Here is a 15,790-nt window from a genome sequence, read left to right on the forward strand (position 1 = left end):
ATCACTCAGCATGATGGATGATGGGTCCATTGATGAACTCAAGATGGAAGTGATTGATGGCAATTTGACTGTACAATCAACTGTAATCTAGTTAGGATACATATTTTCCTTCTAATAAAAGTCATGATCAGTTCATAAACCTTAAAGTGGATCCTGATGAAGCATTTGTGATACTTCATCGCCATCCTGATATTTGATTAGATTTGCAAAAAGACTCAAGAATATGAAAGACCCATACCACTTTTATACTTGGAAACATGAAAAATTCTGCTCATGTACAATTAGACAAAGGAGAATACATTGTCAAGATATGGGATTTCCACCCAAAGAGAACTGACATTTCTACAAGAAAAAATTGATAACATGGCGAAAAGTTTTACAAGCTTATTTCCTGGATTTTCTTTCTGCGGACTTCAGCTGCGCACACTGTCCAAACAATGGAAGATATGGCTGATCTTTTTCGATCTAACACGAACTCCTTGTTTTACCTGAGACTAACAGGAAAGTTGATGCTTAAACTCCCATATCTATGTAGTATGAAATATCTAAATCTACTAGCTTCAATTCATACCTTTTGTCCCTCGATTTTTTTGTGGGTCTTCCAACAGAGGAGACCATTGCATACAGGCCATGATTCATAACCCCTGCAACATAAATTGATGATTTCAGAAGTGCAACTAACATATACCGAAGCATTAACCATGTTTATGTACGAAACTGCACTGAAGTTAAACAACCTGGAAGACAGTTGATCATAATGCATGATTTGTCTTATCAGACAGAAATTAGCTTTGAAGCAAAGAACTGAACAAGTGATTATGTGATATTATGCATAGATCTAGAAGCAGAAAAGCACTGTGTAAGGATTTTGATTAATTCACCATATTTAAGTAAACTTGTTCATGATTAATTCACCATATTTTGATTAATTCACCTTATCTATCAGAAAAGCAGAAAAGAAGATGGATGAACAATAATCAGATTGCACATGATTTTCCACTCAAGAAATTAACTCACGAGTTCTTGTCGGCGTTGGTGGTGTTGCTGTGCAATAAACTTGGAGAAACAACACACTGACCGGCACCACCTATTTGTCCCTTGTGGCCGCCCTCAGCATAGCTGACTTTCAAAGCTTGGATTTCATGCTTTAATTCATCTACCTTATTCTTTGATGTTGCAGCAGGTCCAAGGAATGACTGATTATTGTTCTGATAGATGACACCATTTTGTGGCAGAACTTGGTTCTTCTCTGGCCTCGAATGACTAATAATTTCAGGTGTATATTTCTCTGCAGCTTGAAGCCATGCACTCTCTAACTTTTGCTCATCTGCAGCTGTTCTTGGAAAGCTTTGTGTTGAATCCAGTTGCCCTTGATCTTCACTAAGACATGAGTCATTTTTTCCTTCAACTGAAATGCTGGGAATCCTGGCTACCAGGAAGTCTTCTGCTGTTACAGAGCTGTCGGAGTGACCTATACTTTTTCCAGGCAAGTAAGAGATCCCTTTGCATCTGTCTTTACCAGAAAGGCCATTTGTAGTATCTAATTCTATCATATTCTGATTATCTTTTTCTACAGAATTCCCTGCAGGAGATCTTGAAAGAGCATTTCGTTCATCAGAATTTTCAGTTGCAAGAATCATCCTGACCTCCACATTTCGTCTGAAGACGATCTCAAATGAGTTTGTGATGCTGCTCAAAAATCTCTCAGCTCTGGTCTTGATCTTGTCATCCTCAAATGCTATCAGAGCAACCAAAGTTCCTGAAGAAGGGGTAAAATAATTAACTCTGTCAAGAAAAGCAACTTCAATTTGACACAAAACACAGTATCAGTAATTTAATTTTGTCCTCTTACAACAAATAGATTCAATATGCACGACTGTTAAAGGAAAATTTTGATAATGAAGTGGCCATCTTTTCATACTAAAATGTGTGGCATTGATAGAATTTCTAAAAAAACAAAATAGCAAGAAGCCTTTCAAAATTAACAGAATATTGTATCAAGCAATTAAATTCATCTAACCTGATTGAGGATACTGAGATTGACAGCAACCATAAAGAACAAGTATAGGATGGTCAAAATAGGAGATCCATGTAAGTCCAACAAAAGATGCACTAGCTACAGCAAGGACACCAAGAATATGAGACATTCTAGAGAATAGAAGAGACTAAAACAGGCAAGACTGACGGTTACTGGCATAGATTTAAGACTGGCAGTTACTGGCAGACTAATACTGCAGTCATTGACAATATGTCAGTTTGTATCAACTCATTGTTTGCTGATATCTCCATCTTAAGATCGCTAATCTGATTGATCTCCGAGCTGCATAACGTTTTCCGTGATGCATACATCTACCTAATTATGTGCAATTTGAATAAAGAAGAAAAACACAAAAATGATTCTTTTTTATTGCTTAACATTATTGATGAAGAATCAATCTGAAACTGAACATCTGTTTTTCAGTCAATCTGGCTGGATAAGAACAAATATGACATGATGACACTGATGTAAAAACTGAACAGTGAAGCAAATGGATGAGGTCCACCCACAAAAAAAGTCATATTGTTCATACATATATGGAATGTGACACTTAGAGAACCAGTCTTGCTAATCCAGTGAGGTTGTTCTTTTGTGTCATGGAAGTCATAAAAACAATACAATCCTCCGTGCACAGGTCTTGCGTCATGGAAGTCACAAGTATAGGGGTAAGGCTACATACTTATATGAGTCTCATGCACTAGGTTTACCCTTTTTGCCCATGGAATATCATACTTGGCCTTACCAGCATTTCTAATTAACTGATTCAAAAAAGAAGCAAAAATGCAGCAGCTATGTGAACAAGCTCTCACCAATACAAGGTCTGTGGAGCGTATATAAGCAAAGAGATTACTGATGTAAAGAAAACCCTGAGCATCAAAGTCATAAAGAAGTAACCTCACCATGACACTTAAGCCTTATTCAAGAAAAAAGCTACTTTTACGAAATACTATTTCATATTTACATGAAATAAGAACTTAGGACTATTGATCAAAGTCTCCTTATGATAGTATCAATAAAAGTTCATCCTTGTATAATAACATCAACAGAAAGCCTTTATTGATTGATAAAATTAGCGAAGGATTTTAATTACGAATGATACCGTCCGTACAGATCGGTACACGGACCGTCCGCTACCGGGCGGTACCGTCGATTGTGGCTATTTCCGCCCCATTACCGTAGCGGGCGGTATTAGCCGAGGGAGAAGAAAAGAGAGAACCTAGAGATCCAACGCCGCTCTCCCTCGACGATCCCGATCTGTCACCGCCCTCCCTCGCCGGACACCGCATATGAGATGTCGCCTCCTTATCTGAGGTGACAAGGCCTCGGCGTCGTCGGTCACTTCTCATCCGCATGAGGAGAAGAAGCCTTGGAGGGGAGAAGAAACCGTTCCCCACGCGGGGAGAAGAAACGAGACGACGCCTCTTTTTTTATTTTTGAACTTATATATATACACACATATATATATACACATATATACACACACACACACACACACACACACACACACACACACATATATATATATATATATATATATATATATAAACACACACACCAAGCGATACGCTAAAGCATACCACTCGGTATAGTACCGAGCTGAGATCAAAACTTCGGTATAGTACGAAATTGCAATCCTTGAAATTAACACTAAAAAAACAACTCCGCCATCTATCTTGTTCATGACAAATATTCTTTAAGAAAGGCCTTTGAATACCAATGAAAAAATTTCTCATACCCTGAATTCTGATACCTACACATGATTGCATAACCTTGTCTAGATTTTAATTCATAGATGTAATATTGTCTGACACAGTTTAACGGTGCAAAAGGGAATAACCAAATAATCTATAAAAGCTTCCATCACATGGAGAAAAAATTTTGATGTACGAGACTGATTACCAGCAAGTATATATGTAACATCCCATTAGTCCCACATCGGAAGTGGGCAATGAGTATGATTGGCTTATATGGGCCTGATGAGTGTACTACAAAAACTCCCGCTTAAGCATTTTGGTCCGTGGTTGAAGGACCAAAATGAAGTTATTGGCCAATTGGCTCATCAGACTCGGGTCGTGACATTTGGTATCAGAGTCGACCTAGTATTTGGGCAGGGTGAGAGGGTTCGAGTAGGAAAGGGCTACCCGTGGATGGAGTCAAGAACTCATCACAGCGTGGAGCCACCACTGAGTTAAACCTCACATGCACTATGCTAGGGTTCGATCTGGGTTATGTTGGACCTTGATGAGGACGTCAAGCTAATTGAGTTGGGGATATTGTAATATCCCATTAGTCCCACATCGGAAGTGGGCAATGAGTATGATTATCTTATATGGGCTTGATGAGTGTACTACAAAAACTCTCATTTTGGTCTGTGATTGACGGACCAAAATGGAGTTATTGGTCAATTGATTCATCAAACTCGGGTCGTGACAATATGATTAATGAAGCAACATAATTTTACCAGGTCAGTCAACTTTTAAAGTAAAACTTTGTATTAGGACAAAATGTCTTACCTTCATTTTCAGTGATTGATGCTACCCTTGCATGGTCATATAACAATTGCCTTAATGTCCTTGAATGGCATCCATCAATGCACCTTCTCCAGATTTCATCCAGTTTATCTAGGCTTACATATTTATATACCTTCATATCAGTCGCATCACCTGTCGGGCCAGACTCAGTCAAGGTACCATCAAGAGATGTCCTGTTTGCAGGCAACACATAACTCATCATTCATTCTCATTCTATATGTTGTGGGGCACTTTGGTGTCTAACATATAAAAATGAACTGATTCCTGGATGGTGAGCAGAGAATGAAACCTGTTCTTGCAGATTCTGGAGTCACAAACCATGTCAGACACCACATCATCAGTTCCTCTAGTGCTCCTTCTAGTGTTGTTGCTTGACTGAGTACTTTCTAAATTATGACCAGCACCAAGCTGTAGTAGAGCTGCTGTGAACCATGTTGAGCGCTCACTTGAATGTCTTAGCTGTTTTTCAGCATCAGAAAGAATCTTGAGAGCCTGTCTTAGTCTTTCCAACTCAGCTTCAGTCACTACACATCAGAGGTAATCAAGCAAGTCAGTGCTCAAAATCTAATGGAATTCATTGCAGAATAAAAGGACTAAAATAAAACACCAATAAAGTGTCCTTGTACTTTATATTGAATTGCAAAAATACAGTTCAACACCTCTCAATATTTTTTAGGTCAGACAGGCAGGATATATTAGAATGTAAGATCTATTATCAACGAATGAGAATAACATTTGATATGATGACAATACTAGGAACGGAAGGAAATTCAGATTGTGCAGGCATATGATATATAGCCACTATTCAGAAATATAATATGTTGAACAGTTAAAACATGACAAAATTCAAGATTGTGATATATGAAGTTCGCTTACAGATTCATGAGTCATATGTATAGGATAATTCTACTTTTTAGTGCTAAAATTAATCAGAAGCAAAATTATGATTTGAGAACAAAATATATCCAACTTTTGCTGTTGGAGTCGTAATACTATGTTCCTTTGCTCAGAATTCTATAATAAAGTTGCCTAGGATTAGTTTGGTAGGAGAGAATTGGGCTGTTTGTTTTAGATTTTCTAGATTAGTTACATTAAATTATTTTGGTGGGCGCAACTACGTTTCAGCCAAGTTGATTTGTCTAGGCACATATGATTTAGAGACCCAAAATATTCAGCTTGCACATTTTCACTGGTTTTTTAATAAAATAGCATCAGCAATCTTTAAACTAGATAAACAGCAACAGCAATGCAGCTAAAATAAATGGATCAAAATCATTTTTTTAAAGAACAAGAAAAACAACAAGACCAACAATAGAGAACAAGAAGAAAATTTGTGTTGAACTACCTATAGTTACAGTCTACAAGAAAAGAGATGATGGTGAACAACTAAATATAAGAGACGATGACTTGTTACAGGTTAGTCATTGTCAACAAGTAAACCCATGAATTCACAATTTCCTTGTCTATGCTTGTCCCATCAGATCACTAAGTTGACCCAGGATAACACTCTATGTAGTACGAGTTAAATATCAGTCCAGCATAAGGTACTGGACTACACAAAAAAGAAATACGAAACATCTCAGAGCACATAATCTAAAATGATCTATTTTTTCTAAATTTTCAACTTATTAGATTTCCACCGAATAATATCAAGATTTTAGGCCCTCTCTTGTATATGTAACCACTACTTTATGGAAGCTGGTCCCTTTTCCTTCTTTTTCATGCTTGTTTCTGTTGACTTTTAATTTATACAGCAAAAATCAATGATCATGTTCAACATGTTGACTCACCTGCTTTCCATATTCCAACCCTCTATTGTCCTACAGTATCACAATAGTCGAAGGAGCTATAGTGCATTCGAAATTCAAGAAAATGATGGATGGTACATACTCTATTTTATTTAACACTTCAACAACAATCAAAGCAAATAATAGAACAATATGGAAAATATGCTATCAACTTGATCTTTATAATACGGATATAATTTGATTTGATGTACTCACGACTTCTCTTCCCAAGGGGTATGTCATGACTTTGCAAGTTGGTTAACTCATAAGTACCAGCAATTATGTCCATTATAAGACTGGCTAATTGGGACATCAAGGCAATTGGATCAACACCAGAATCCATCAGCTCTCGAGATTTTTTAACAGTTTCGGCATTGTCTGATGACATGGCTATCTCCAGTAGATCAAGCAACTTATCATCTGAAACAACTCCAACCTGGAAGATTTCCAAGAGAGTTTATGGATAAAAGAAATATTTCCATTAAATCCAACAAATAAATACATATGCAGCTTGACCTAAACCAGCTTCTCACTAATAAATAACATAAAAGCAACAAAACTTCTAACAATGTTGAGAACAAAAAAACATTTTAAAACAACTTGAGATTTTTCTATTATTTTCATGCAAAATATACTAATTCCTATATAATGGTAACTATATTACTTACAAAATTTCTATGCTAAAAAGATGGGTTCAAGAAGATAATCAAATTGTTCTGAGTCAAAGATTGATAGGATCCTAATTATGATTAGCTCTCTGGAAACTTCCAAGTACCATACATCCCTTTTAAATTTCAGATGCTATCATATATGATCTTAAAAGTTAAAGTATTATCTCCAGATGATTGGAAAGTGGACGTTATAATGAAATACTTGCTGAAGAACCGGTTAAGGATGCAATAACTAAGTTGCATGTGATGGTAGATGATTATAATATATCCCTAACAAACAGAGGGATGATGCCTGATAGAAAGCAAATTGTCGTCTGAGGTTACTATCTTTAAGCTTAGCAGATGACCGCACCATGCCATGTTTGTCTCCATATAGAACTATATTTTCATGCTAAGATGTTGAGAATATGGTGCATGCCACTCCATGCCATACTGCAATCATAGCTAATTATGAGTGGTAGAGCATTTTGGCTCACATTACAGATTCATTGCCTTTCCTCACTTTTTATTTTACTCAATGAAAAAAACAAAATTGTACAATTTTATGTTCTTCAGTGCAACATACCTGTTCTTGCACTCAGCAATAACTAATCAGTGTACTATTTTCTGGGATATCTATTGAAATTGAGGTTGCAATTGCACCACGTAGTGGGTAGAAGTAGGAGAAGTTGACTACAGGGAGTTTCTGCATATTTGTGAGACCTCAACCACACAGGAGGGAGGTCAGATGATGTTGGTGCATTCAATATTTTGTGCATCAAAACCAGTGCTGTTTGAGATGGTCTAACATTTAGATAGATATGGTTTGTGAAACCTAAGTTAAAATGTGGCTACATTCTAGGCTCTATTACTTTGCAATTATCTGAAGCAACATGCCTAAGCTTTATCTAGATTAGAAGAAACAAGCACTGGTTTGGTATGACAGAATCTCAATTTCCCAGTCAACTCTTCAAGTCTCAAATTTGACTTCACCTTGGCAAGGATGAAAGGCCAGGTGGTTTAAACGAGAAATTTTGCTTCTACAAGCGAAGCCCTCCTTTGTTAGTAATGCCTAGAGGCAAGGAGAGATATATAACCAAGAATGATTAGAATAGTATATACACAATCAAGTGAAAGTGAAGTTGCAAATCAAGATATGGATGTAAGATCATCTAAACTGAAAGTTATTGCAACAATGATGTTATATCAAGTGCAAATTACATAGTTAAATATCACCATCACAAAGCCAGGCTACAAGACTTGTTTCTTGCAATTGTGTACATGTCAGATGGAGATTACAATTAAGATGGAAATGAAATCTACAATCTTAGCCCATGTTTTAATCCAATGATAAAGGATATGAAAATAATCCAAAGTTTGTATTGCCATAAAGCAGAAGACAGAAATTTGGAGCTAAATGTAGAATTCAGATAATTGAAGAACTCAAAGTTATCATCCAAAATCATCAAAATCTACACTTTCTGGAAGGACCTAAACTGACTGAGGATTGTTTGAAAATTGTAAATGTTCCAAACTAGATTTTCATTAATCGTTTCATTTAAAGTATCTACATCAGGTGAAGTGCAGAGAAGATCTAAGTGAGCCATATTGACTATTAAAGCAAGTACAAGCTGAAATCACAGGTTTTATTCAGACTAAAGTTAAATTAGAATCAAACTAACCAGATCATTTACAAGAGAAGTAGTGATTCTTTTGCCCAGCAAACTCAATTGGTCAAGTGTTGTTTCCGCATCTCTTGGTGAACCATCTGAATTCAAAGCAATTAAATCTAGAGCGTCTAGTTCAACATCGAGATTCTCTTGTTCAGAGAGTTTTCTCAGTCGGCAGATTATATCGATATCCTTGACCTTTGAAAAGACATATTTTTGACAACGTGATATAATGGAATGAGGCAAGTTCTCAGGGTCAATTGTTATAAATATGAAGACAACACGAGGCATTGGTTCTTCAAGAAACTTCATGAATGATGACCAAATTTTTGGAGACAACATATGGCATTCGTCAATAACAAAAACCTTATATTGTGAAGTTGCTTTAGATAACGAGAGATTCTTCAACAAATATCTAAATTTATCCAAACCCTTGTTATTTGTGGCATTCACTTCGTTCATGTTTGTTCTGTTCCTGCAGGAAAAAGCAGTGCATTCCCTACATAACCAACATGGCTTCTTATCTTCTTTAGACAAACAATTTAAGGCTGCTGAAAATATTCTTGCAATTGATGTTTTTCCTGTGCCACGAGGACCCTGAAACAGGTAGGCTGGAGCTACTCTTCCCCTTAAAATTGCATTACTGAGCGACTGAACAACAATATTCTGGCCTATTACTTCATCAAAGGACCTAGGCTGGTATTTATGGCTTAAGCTTCTCTTATCCACTATCTCCAAGTCAGAATCTCCAGGTGCAGCTAGCTCAAGTCCATCATGGCTTTTACAGCTAGACCACCTCCTTCCATCTAACCGGCTTACTGCCTCCAAATCAAGCTCCCCAAGTTTAGTTGAAAGCTCATCACTAGCAGTATCTAAGGAGGAACTACCTTCATCACAACTATTAGCCAACAAAGGCAAACCTTGAGAACATGTTGAGATGTACTTCTGCTTTTGGGAACCAGACGATCTTTTCTTATTACGCAATGACTGGCTTCCACATAGAATGCTACTGCCTTTTCTTTTTAGAGTATCTGACAGTGAAGGAGAATAAAGACCTCCAGTTCCTCTATATTTAGTTCCCTTTGACCAGTAGCAAGTCATGCCACATCCTTGACCTTTCGGGAAGTCTGGCTGATCCAGTTCATCCCCATCAAAAGAAGCTGCAGTTCCATCACAAGAATCAATGATGCTGGGGTTCTGAGCACCATATTTGTAGTAAGAGTTTGTTGATGTGGGAGTACATGATTGAGATGACCCTTCTCTTACGGTTGTTCTAAATATTTTTGAGGAACATGACAAATTGCCATATCCAGATTCACTGATTAAAGGTGATGCAGAGCAAGAACGGTAACACTTTTTTTTAGACAGCTCGTGCTTCAATTGGCGTAGATCTTCAGAGATACAGTTCTCCGTATCATCAGATTGCTCACCTGAGTTAAGAATACCTAAAGAACTGGATCCCGTGTCCAGCAGTGTCGAGATGGCTGAATGCTTAATCACACCTTTTTTCAAAATAGAACTTCTTGAGTTTCTATCAGTTCTGCCGCATGGAGCCTCTGAATTTGTTCTGGAAAGTTTATACATGCTCAAAGGAAATTCAGGATATGTGTCACTCATAGAATCCACACAATGATGATTACTTATGTTGTCTTCTGAAGTTTCCATAACTGACAGTTGTTTGCCTTCATCATCTAAATCTCCAATTTCATTAGATTTAGTAGAATAATGCCTCCAATTACAAAGATACACCTTGCTACTTTTTTCAGAGACATCATTGTTGTTTTCTGCAGCTATGCTCCCTATTGTTCCATTTCCATAGTTTAGACTGGAAGTAGCAATAAATGATCTAGAACTCACATGTGACCTCCAAGATGAACATGTCTCAGGGTCACGTAAGAATCGTGCCTTTTGAAGAGCAGTAAGCTCCTTCTTCAAGTGAAGTTCACTCGGACCAACACAATTTTCCACCATTCTAGCACCATAAAAATTACTCAAGATCAACAGATTGTACGATTCATAACCCGATGCATTCTTCTTAATGCATTAGGTAGTGACTTGGCTTTGTCACTTTCCTGCAAAATAGAATAATTCTCATCATATAGAAAAAAACAAGTTAATCCACACAGTAATCATGAAATCAAAAATAAAACATGCATGAAAGAATAAGCAAAGACTTTATGGAGAAACATTGATGATCATTTTCACATCAAAACATGATACACAAGATAAGTTGTCTTACGTCCGATTAAACTCAAATGATCATATTCATCAAATCCACATCTAGCTGTGCTGTATAAGTTGCCTAATGAGCTAAATGAATTAAAATTGGGTACATGTAAGTGATGAATTAGTAAAAAAAAATTCAGTGATTTAAAAAGCGCTAGGCGCCAAAAGGCGCCAAGGTCCAAAAACGCCCGAGGCGCTAGGCGCTCGCCCAAGCGAAGCGAGACGCTAAAATATAAAAATATATAATATAATTAATAAATATAATTATTTAAAATTTTAAATAAAAATATGCTATTTTAAATAAAAATTCTAGTCGCGAGCAAAGGGAAGGCTCGCGGGAGGCGCGAGCAGCTAGGAGGGCTCGCGGGAGGCGCGAGCAGAGGGAAGGCTCGCAGGAGGGCTCGCGGGAGGCGCGAGCAGCGGGAGGGCTCGCAGGAGTCGCGAACAACAGGAGGGCTCGCGGGAGGCACGAGCAGCTGGGAGGGCTCGCGGGAGGCGCGAGCAGCGGGAGTCGCGAGCAGAGGGAAGGCTCGTGGGAGGCGCGAGCAGCAGGAGGGCTCGCGGGAGTCGCGAGTAGCGGGAGGGCTCGCGGGAGGTGCGAGCAGCTGGAGGGCTCGCGGGAGGCGCGAGCAGCGGCAGCGGGTTAGGGTTGGGTAAGGGTTATATTGGTTTAGTCGGTTCAATACCAACTAACAACCGAACCAGACCTAAAATCCTGGTTCGGTCACTTGGTTTACCTAGGCGCTCGCCCGAAGCGCCCAGCGCCTAGGCTCGGGCGAGCGCCCAGGCGGCGCCTGTTTGAAGCGCGCCGCCTGGGACATTAGCGAGTCGCTCGGGCCTCGCCTCGCCTCGCCCGAGCGCCTCTTTCAATCACTGAAAAAAATTATCAAGCTTTAAAAAGTTGTCTCCCAAATGAATATTTAGTCAAAAATTTACAGGGCAAGGGATAGTCATGTCCAACAGGATTTCGCTTAATTACCCTATACATAACATTCTTGAACTCTTAGTACACTTCTCATTAAGAAAATTAAAAGGGCAACCTAGTCCATAAGGCTCCTGCCAATGGGAGATTTGGGAAAGGTCAATATGTATAGTCTTACCCTAGTCACTGGGTCACAGATGAGTAGTTTTGTCATGGCGTAGGCTAACCCTTTACTTCTTAAAAAGACAATTGATGTCTGAGCACCTACTTACAAGTAACTCTATGTGCTCATGCATGATTATTTGATGACTAAAACGGCTACTAGTTTGACTTCATGTGATATTTTGTACAAAATTATGTTAATAATGTATTTGAAAAAAAATTGCTTGAAAACAATTTAAGTTTTACTAGCGAATTTGTGGATTGTACAAAAAACTACTATACTAAACATAAACTTACACAGCAATAATCTGTATATGACAAGAATAAGACTTCAATATGCAATGATTTAATTTTTCTTGGTTAAAGTTCAGGCTGAAGGATATTTGGAACTTTTTCAAGACACAACAAGATAAAACAGCAGTGAAGCCAACACTTAGTTGTTTCAGATAATCTAATACCATTGTTGATTTCCTTTCTGTTTCAGTATCCAACACCATTGCAAAATAACACAAAATAATGCAGACAACAAATTTATGACATTTTAGATATTTTACCAGTTCCTAAGCAATGTAAGGCAATCTTGACACACTCAGTATGGTCTGAATGTAATTCAAAATTTCATCTCAAAACAACCCATACCAATGTAGGAAAATTTCTCAATATAACAAAACCTAAGCTAAAACCAAATTAGTGTAAATGATTTTCTATCCAGATTCTGAACTCAGCAGCATTGGATTATTTCTCAATCCATTTTTAACATGGCCCATTTCCTGACACAATGCATCTTTAAAGTTTCTAACTGAATAGATGACAAGACAAGTATGATTTGCAATATGACCTCAGGTAGAGTGGCGTTTGCATTTATCACCATATAGTCAAGAAAAAATTATCTGATGACACATCATAAGAGAAGTACAATGTTTCACAAAAAAGAACTTAAAATTATCAAACAAGCCTACTCTTCATAAACAATGAAGCCACAAGAAAATAACAGTTTATATGCACAGATATGCACATGCATGAAATATTGGCAATGAAAAATCAATAACTCTGCCAAAAAAAAAGGAAGAGAAAAGTAAAATTAAGGAACTTAATTAACGAATGAAAAGGCATGCATCAGACCGTTGCCATCAGATTTGTTTACTTAATCATCATCAGTAATATGCATGTGGTTGGCAAATAGGATATTTGGATCTGAACTTCTTTAGTTAAATATAATTGAATAAAGTGGAGGCAATATGTCAAGTAGAGTTGCGACATCATCAAAAAATGGACAGATAAGGAGGTTGGCAATTAGACACTCATTTACCTTTGTCATTCAAACTATATGATGGATCACTTGCATGGCATTCAAAAGTCAACGTTGAGCTCATATGATGTGATAAATAATTTAATTGATTTGGCGATGCCAGCAAATTATATTCAATACTTGGTAATTCAATCAACCAATGGGGCACTTGGAGTAATATTTGTTATTCATCTTTGTTATCCCTAGTTCCCTGTCCTCGGAAAAAAAAAAAAATATATATATATATATACATGTGAATGAGCATAGTGACCAAGGGTGAATTAAATGACGATATTGGCTTATCAGGTGGCCATGAGATGTTTCTTCCGAATGAACCACACTTGTAGTGTGAAGTATATAACACTAATGGTCAAATTGATCCAACTTAACTAAAACTCTACAACCCAGAATTCAAGTTATGCCATACTAGCTATGTGCATGTGAATGTGAAGAGTGGCTAGACGGGGATGTACATCTATCATTCACTGACTGGCTCTTCTTGGATTATATCTGCTAGTAATTCATCACTAACAGTGAGAGAAGTACAAAAACATCAACAAATAAATAAATCAAATTTGTCTATACGGTTACAAAATTTAGAAAAAGAAGGCTCAGAAGGCCCTTCTAAAGGAATAACCAAAAGACACATGGAACTTAATTGGCTCTTTGTACAATGAACTTTGCATTATCTAAAAATGGTGAGAATGTTTCATTTAAAATGTTGTGTGCAATAGCCCAACAAAGTAGTTGAGGTGTAAAAATTGGAAGGAAATTCCACAAAAAATTCAAACAAACATGAATCACAAGAGCACACAACAATTAAACATTAGTAGCCTTTTATCCATCCAGCCGTATCCCAAAAAATGACAACAGAAGCAAATAGACACACTAAAGGAAGCATCAAAAACATACATACCGTCATGTGCTATGTGGAATTCTTGATGGCATGTGCTAAGTACAATGATCCTGAGAAAGAAAAACAAATGTACATTACGAGCCAAAAAGCGTGGCACTAGTCCTGAAACAAACTCGACCATAACCCATGAAGAGCAACAAGAATCAAGATTTGGAAGCAACGATTAGGCACCCAAAAGGAAACAAAGAATAGAACTAAAATCAGTACTTTTAGTCGGAAAAAGGCTGCACATATCACAGAAATTTCCCTCAAAAAGATTCAGCATTCTAATTGTAACTCAAAACGTTCACAAAAACGCCCGATCTTCAGCACCACGAAATAAAGATCCTTCCATCATTCAACGGAAAACCTCATCATTTTTCTGCATAATGGCACCTTTTGCAGAAATGGCATTGAACAAATGCGGAAAACCCCTAAATCGGATCCATGTTTTTTCTGCCTGAAGCATGATGAACAATAAAAGTATACGCCAACTTTCACAAAGAAGGCAAAGGAGGGATTTTTAAGTCAAAGAGTTACCTCAAAATCTCAACTTGGTGAAAGAAACGAACGAAGAGCGAGGATTGACCGAGTGAAACAAGTCAAGATTTCCAAAATGTGGGAGTGAAGGAGCTTTAAAGACGATTCCTCCGCAGTGGGAGACGATCCCAGATTTCTAGCTCTATTTGATCGCTTTTTTTAGGGTTTGAGCTGGCGGCTACCCTCACTCGCTTCCGACACGCCGAAACTATTAAAGATTTCCCCCCAATCCCGCCGAGATTCCAAAATTTGGCGATGCTGCCATTGGCCATGTGTTCGCCAAACTGGCTCCTCCTCTCTCCTCCCTTTTCTCTTTCCCCTTCTTATTCTACTACTATTCCTTTTTTATATTATTTTTTCTCCCCTTTTTTTCCTTTGTCGTACGGTATCTTTGTTTAACAAAGCAAAATAATAATAATAATAATAATAATAATGAAATGTTGTCTGATAATGCTATTAATTTTCTGAAAGCATTGCAAATCAAGCTTTTTATATACTTAATGAACCTATCAGGAAAGTGTAATCAATATACCAAATCAATACAAGCACGAAATCCAATCCAATTTTGGTCGCTTATGTGTCTTACAAGACTACTAATTTTGCTAAGGTTTTTTGTTAATGACATTCAGAAAATAAAAATAATAATATGGATATGATAAAGCATTTAATGTGCATGATAAATAAAATTACCAGTAGAAAAGAAAGAAAATGAAATAAGTTAGTACAAGTAAAAGTATTAGGTGTATGAACTCCTTTCAAAATCATTATTTTTTGTTAGGAAAAAGAAGTAATTGAAAGCTTTGAGAATATTTAATCAAAAAAAAATTCTCCTTGACATATTTCTTTTGATGTTTTATTTTCATAAATTAGACAGGGTAAGAAACAATTAAAATGAATAGCAAAATTTTAAATTTTGATGAAAATTACTTGAAGGTGATAGAAGATTACTGAGAGGGCAACAAAGAAATTAAATTAATAACAATCAAGTGCACCATCTCAAGAAACATGTATAACAAAGATCATACTTTTCCTTGTCATTTTTTGTGTTTCTCCATGTGAAAGTGAAAGTGAAAGTGAAATT

The 15,790-nt window shown here is 37.1% G+C and overlaps 1 protein-coding gene across 1 annotated transcript; it reads right to left on the reverse strand.

Moving 5' to 3' along the window:
- Positions 1 to 224: 224 nt before the first annotated feature.
- On the reverse strand, positions 225 to 15,009 carry LOC135651567 (protein STICHEL-like). The gene is made up of 9 exons (XM_065171747.1): positions 14,710 to 15,009; positions 14,191 to 14,240; positions 8,689 to 10,748; positions 6,573 to 6,792; positions 4,859 to 5,093; positions 4,552 to 4,742; positions 1,018 to 1,759; positions 572 to 644; positions 225 to 494 (listed from the first exon to the last, which is right to left on the reverse strand). Exons 3-9 carry the CDS (start codon positions 10,645 to 10,647, stop codon positions 414 to 416), a joined length of 3,501 nt encoding a protein of 1,166 aa, XP_065027819.1. The 5' UTR covers positions 10,648 to 10,748; positions 14,191 to 14,240; positions 14,710 to 15,009; the 3' UTR covers positions 225 to 413.
- Between the last annotated feature and the right edge of the window lie 781 nt (positions 15,010 to 15,790).

The sequence above is a fragment of the Musa acuminata genome, chromosome BXJ3-10 (genome assembly GCF_036884655.1).
Source record: "Musa acuminata AAA Group cultivar baxijiao chromosome BXJ3-10, Cavendish_Baxijiao_AAA, whole genome shotgun sequence".
Classification (NCBI taxonomy): Eukaryota; Viridiplantae; Streptophyta; class Magnoliopsida; order Zingiberales; family Musaceae; genus Musa; species Musa acuminata.

What these genes read in the sequence shown, in the direction of transcription:
- LOC135651567 (XM_065171747.1), bottom strand. Translation starts at nt 10,647, where the DNA reads ATGGTGGAAAATTGTGTTGGTCCGAGTGAACTTCACTTGAAGAAGGAG. An exon ending in CTTCTCTTGTAAATGATCTG is followed by an intron (nt 6,793 to 8,688) that starts GTTAGTTTGATT and finishes GAAATCTTCCAG; the next exon opens with GTTGGAGTTGTTTCAGATGA. An exon ending in ATCAATCACTGAAAATGAAG is followed by an intron (nt 1,760 to 4,551) that starts GTAAGACATTTT and finishes CCCCTTCTTCAG; the next exon opens with GAACTTTGGTTGCTCTGATA.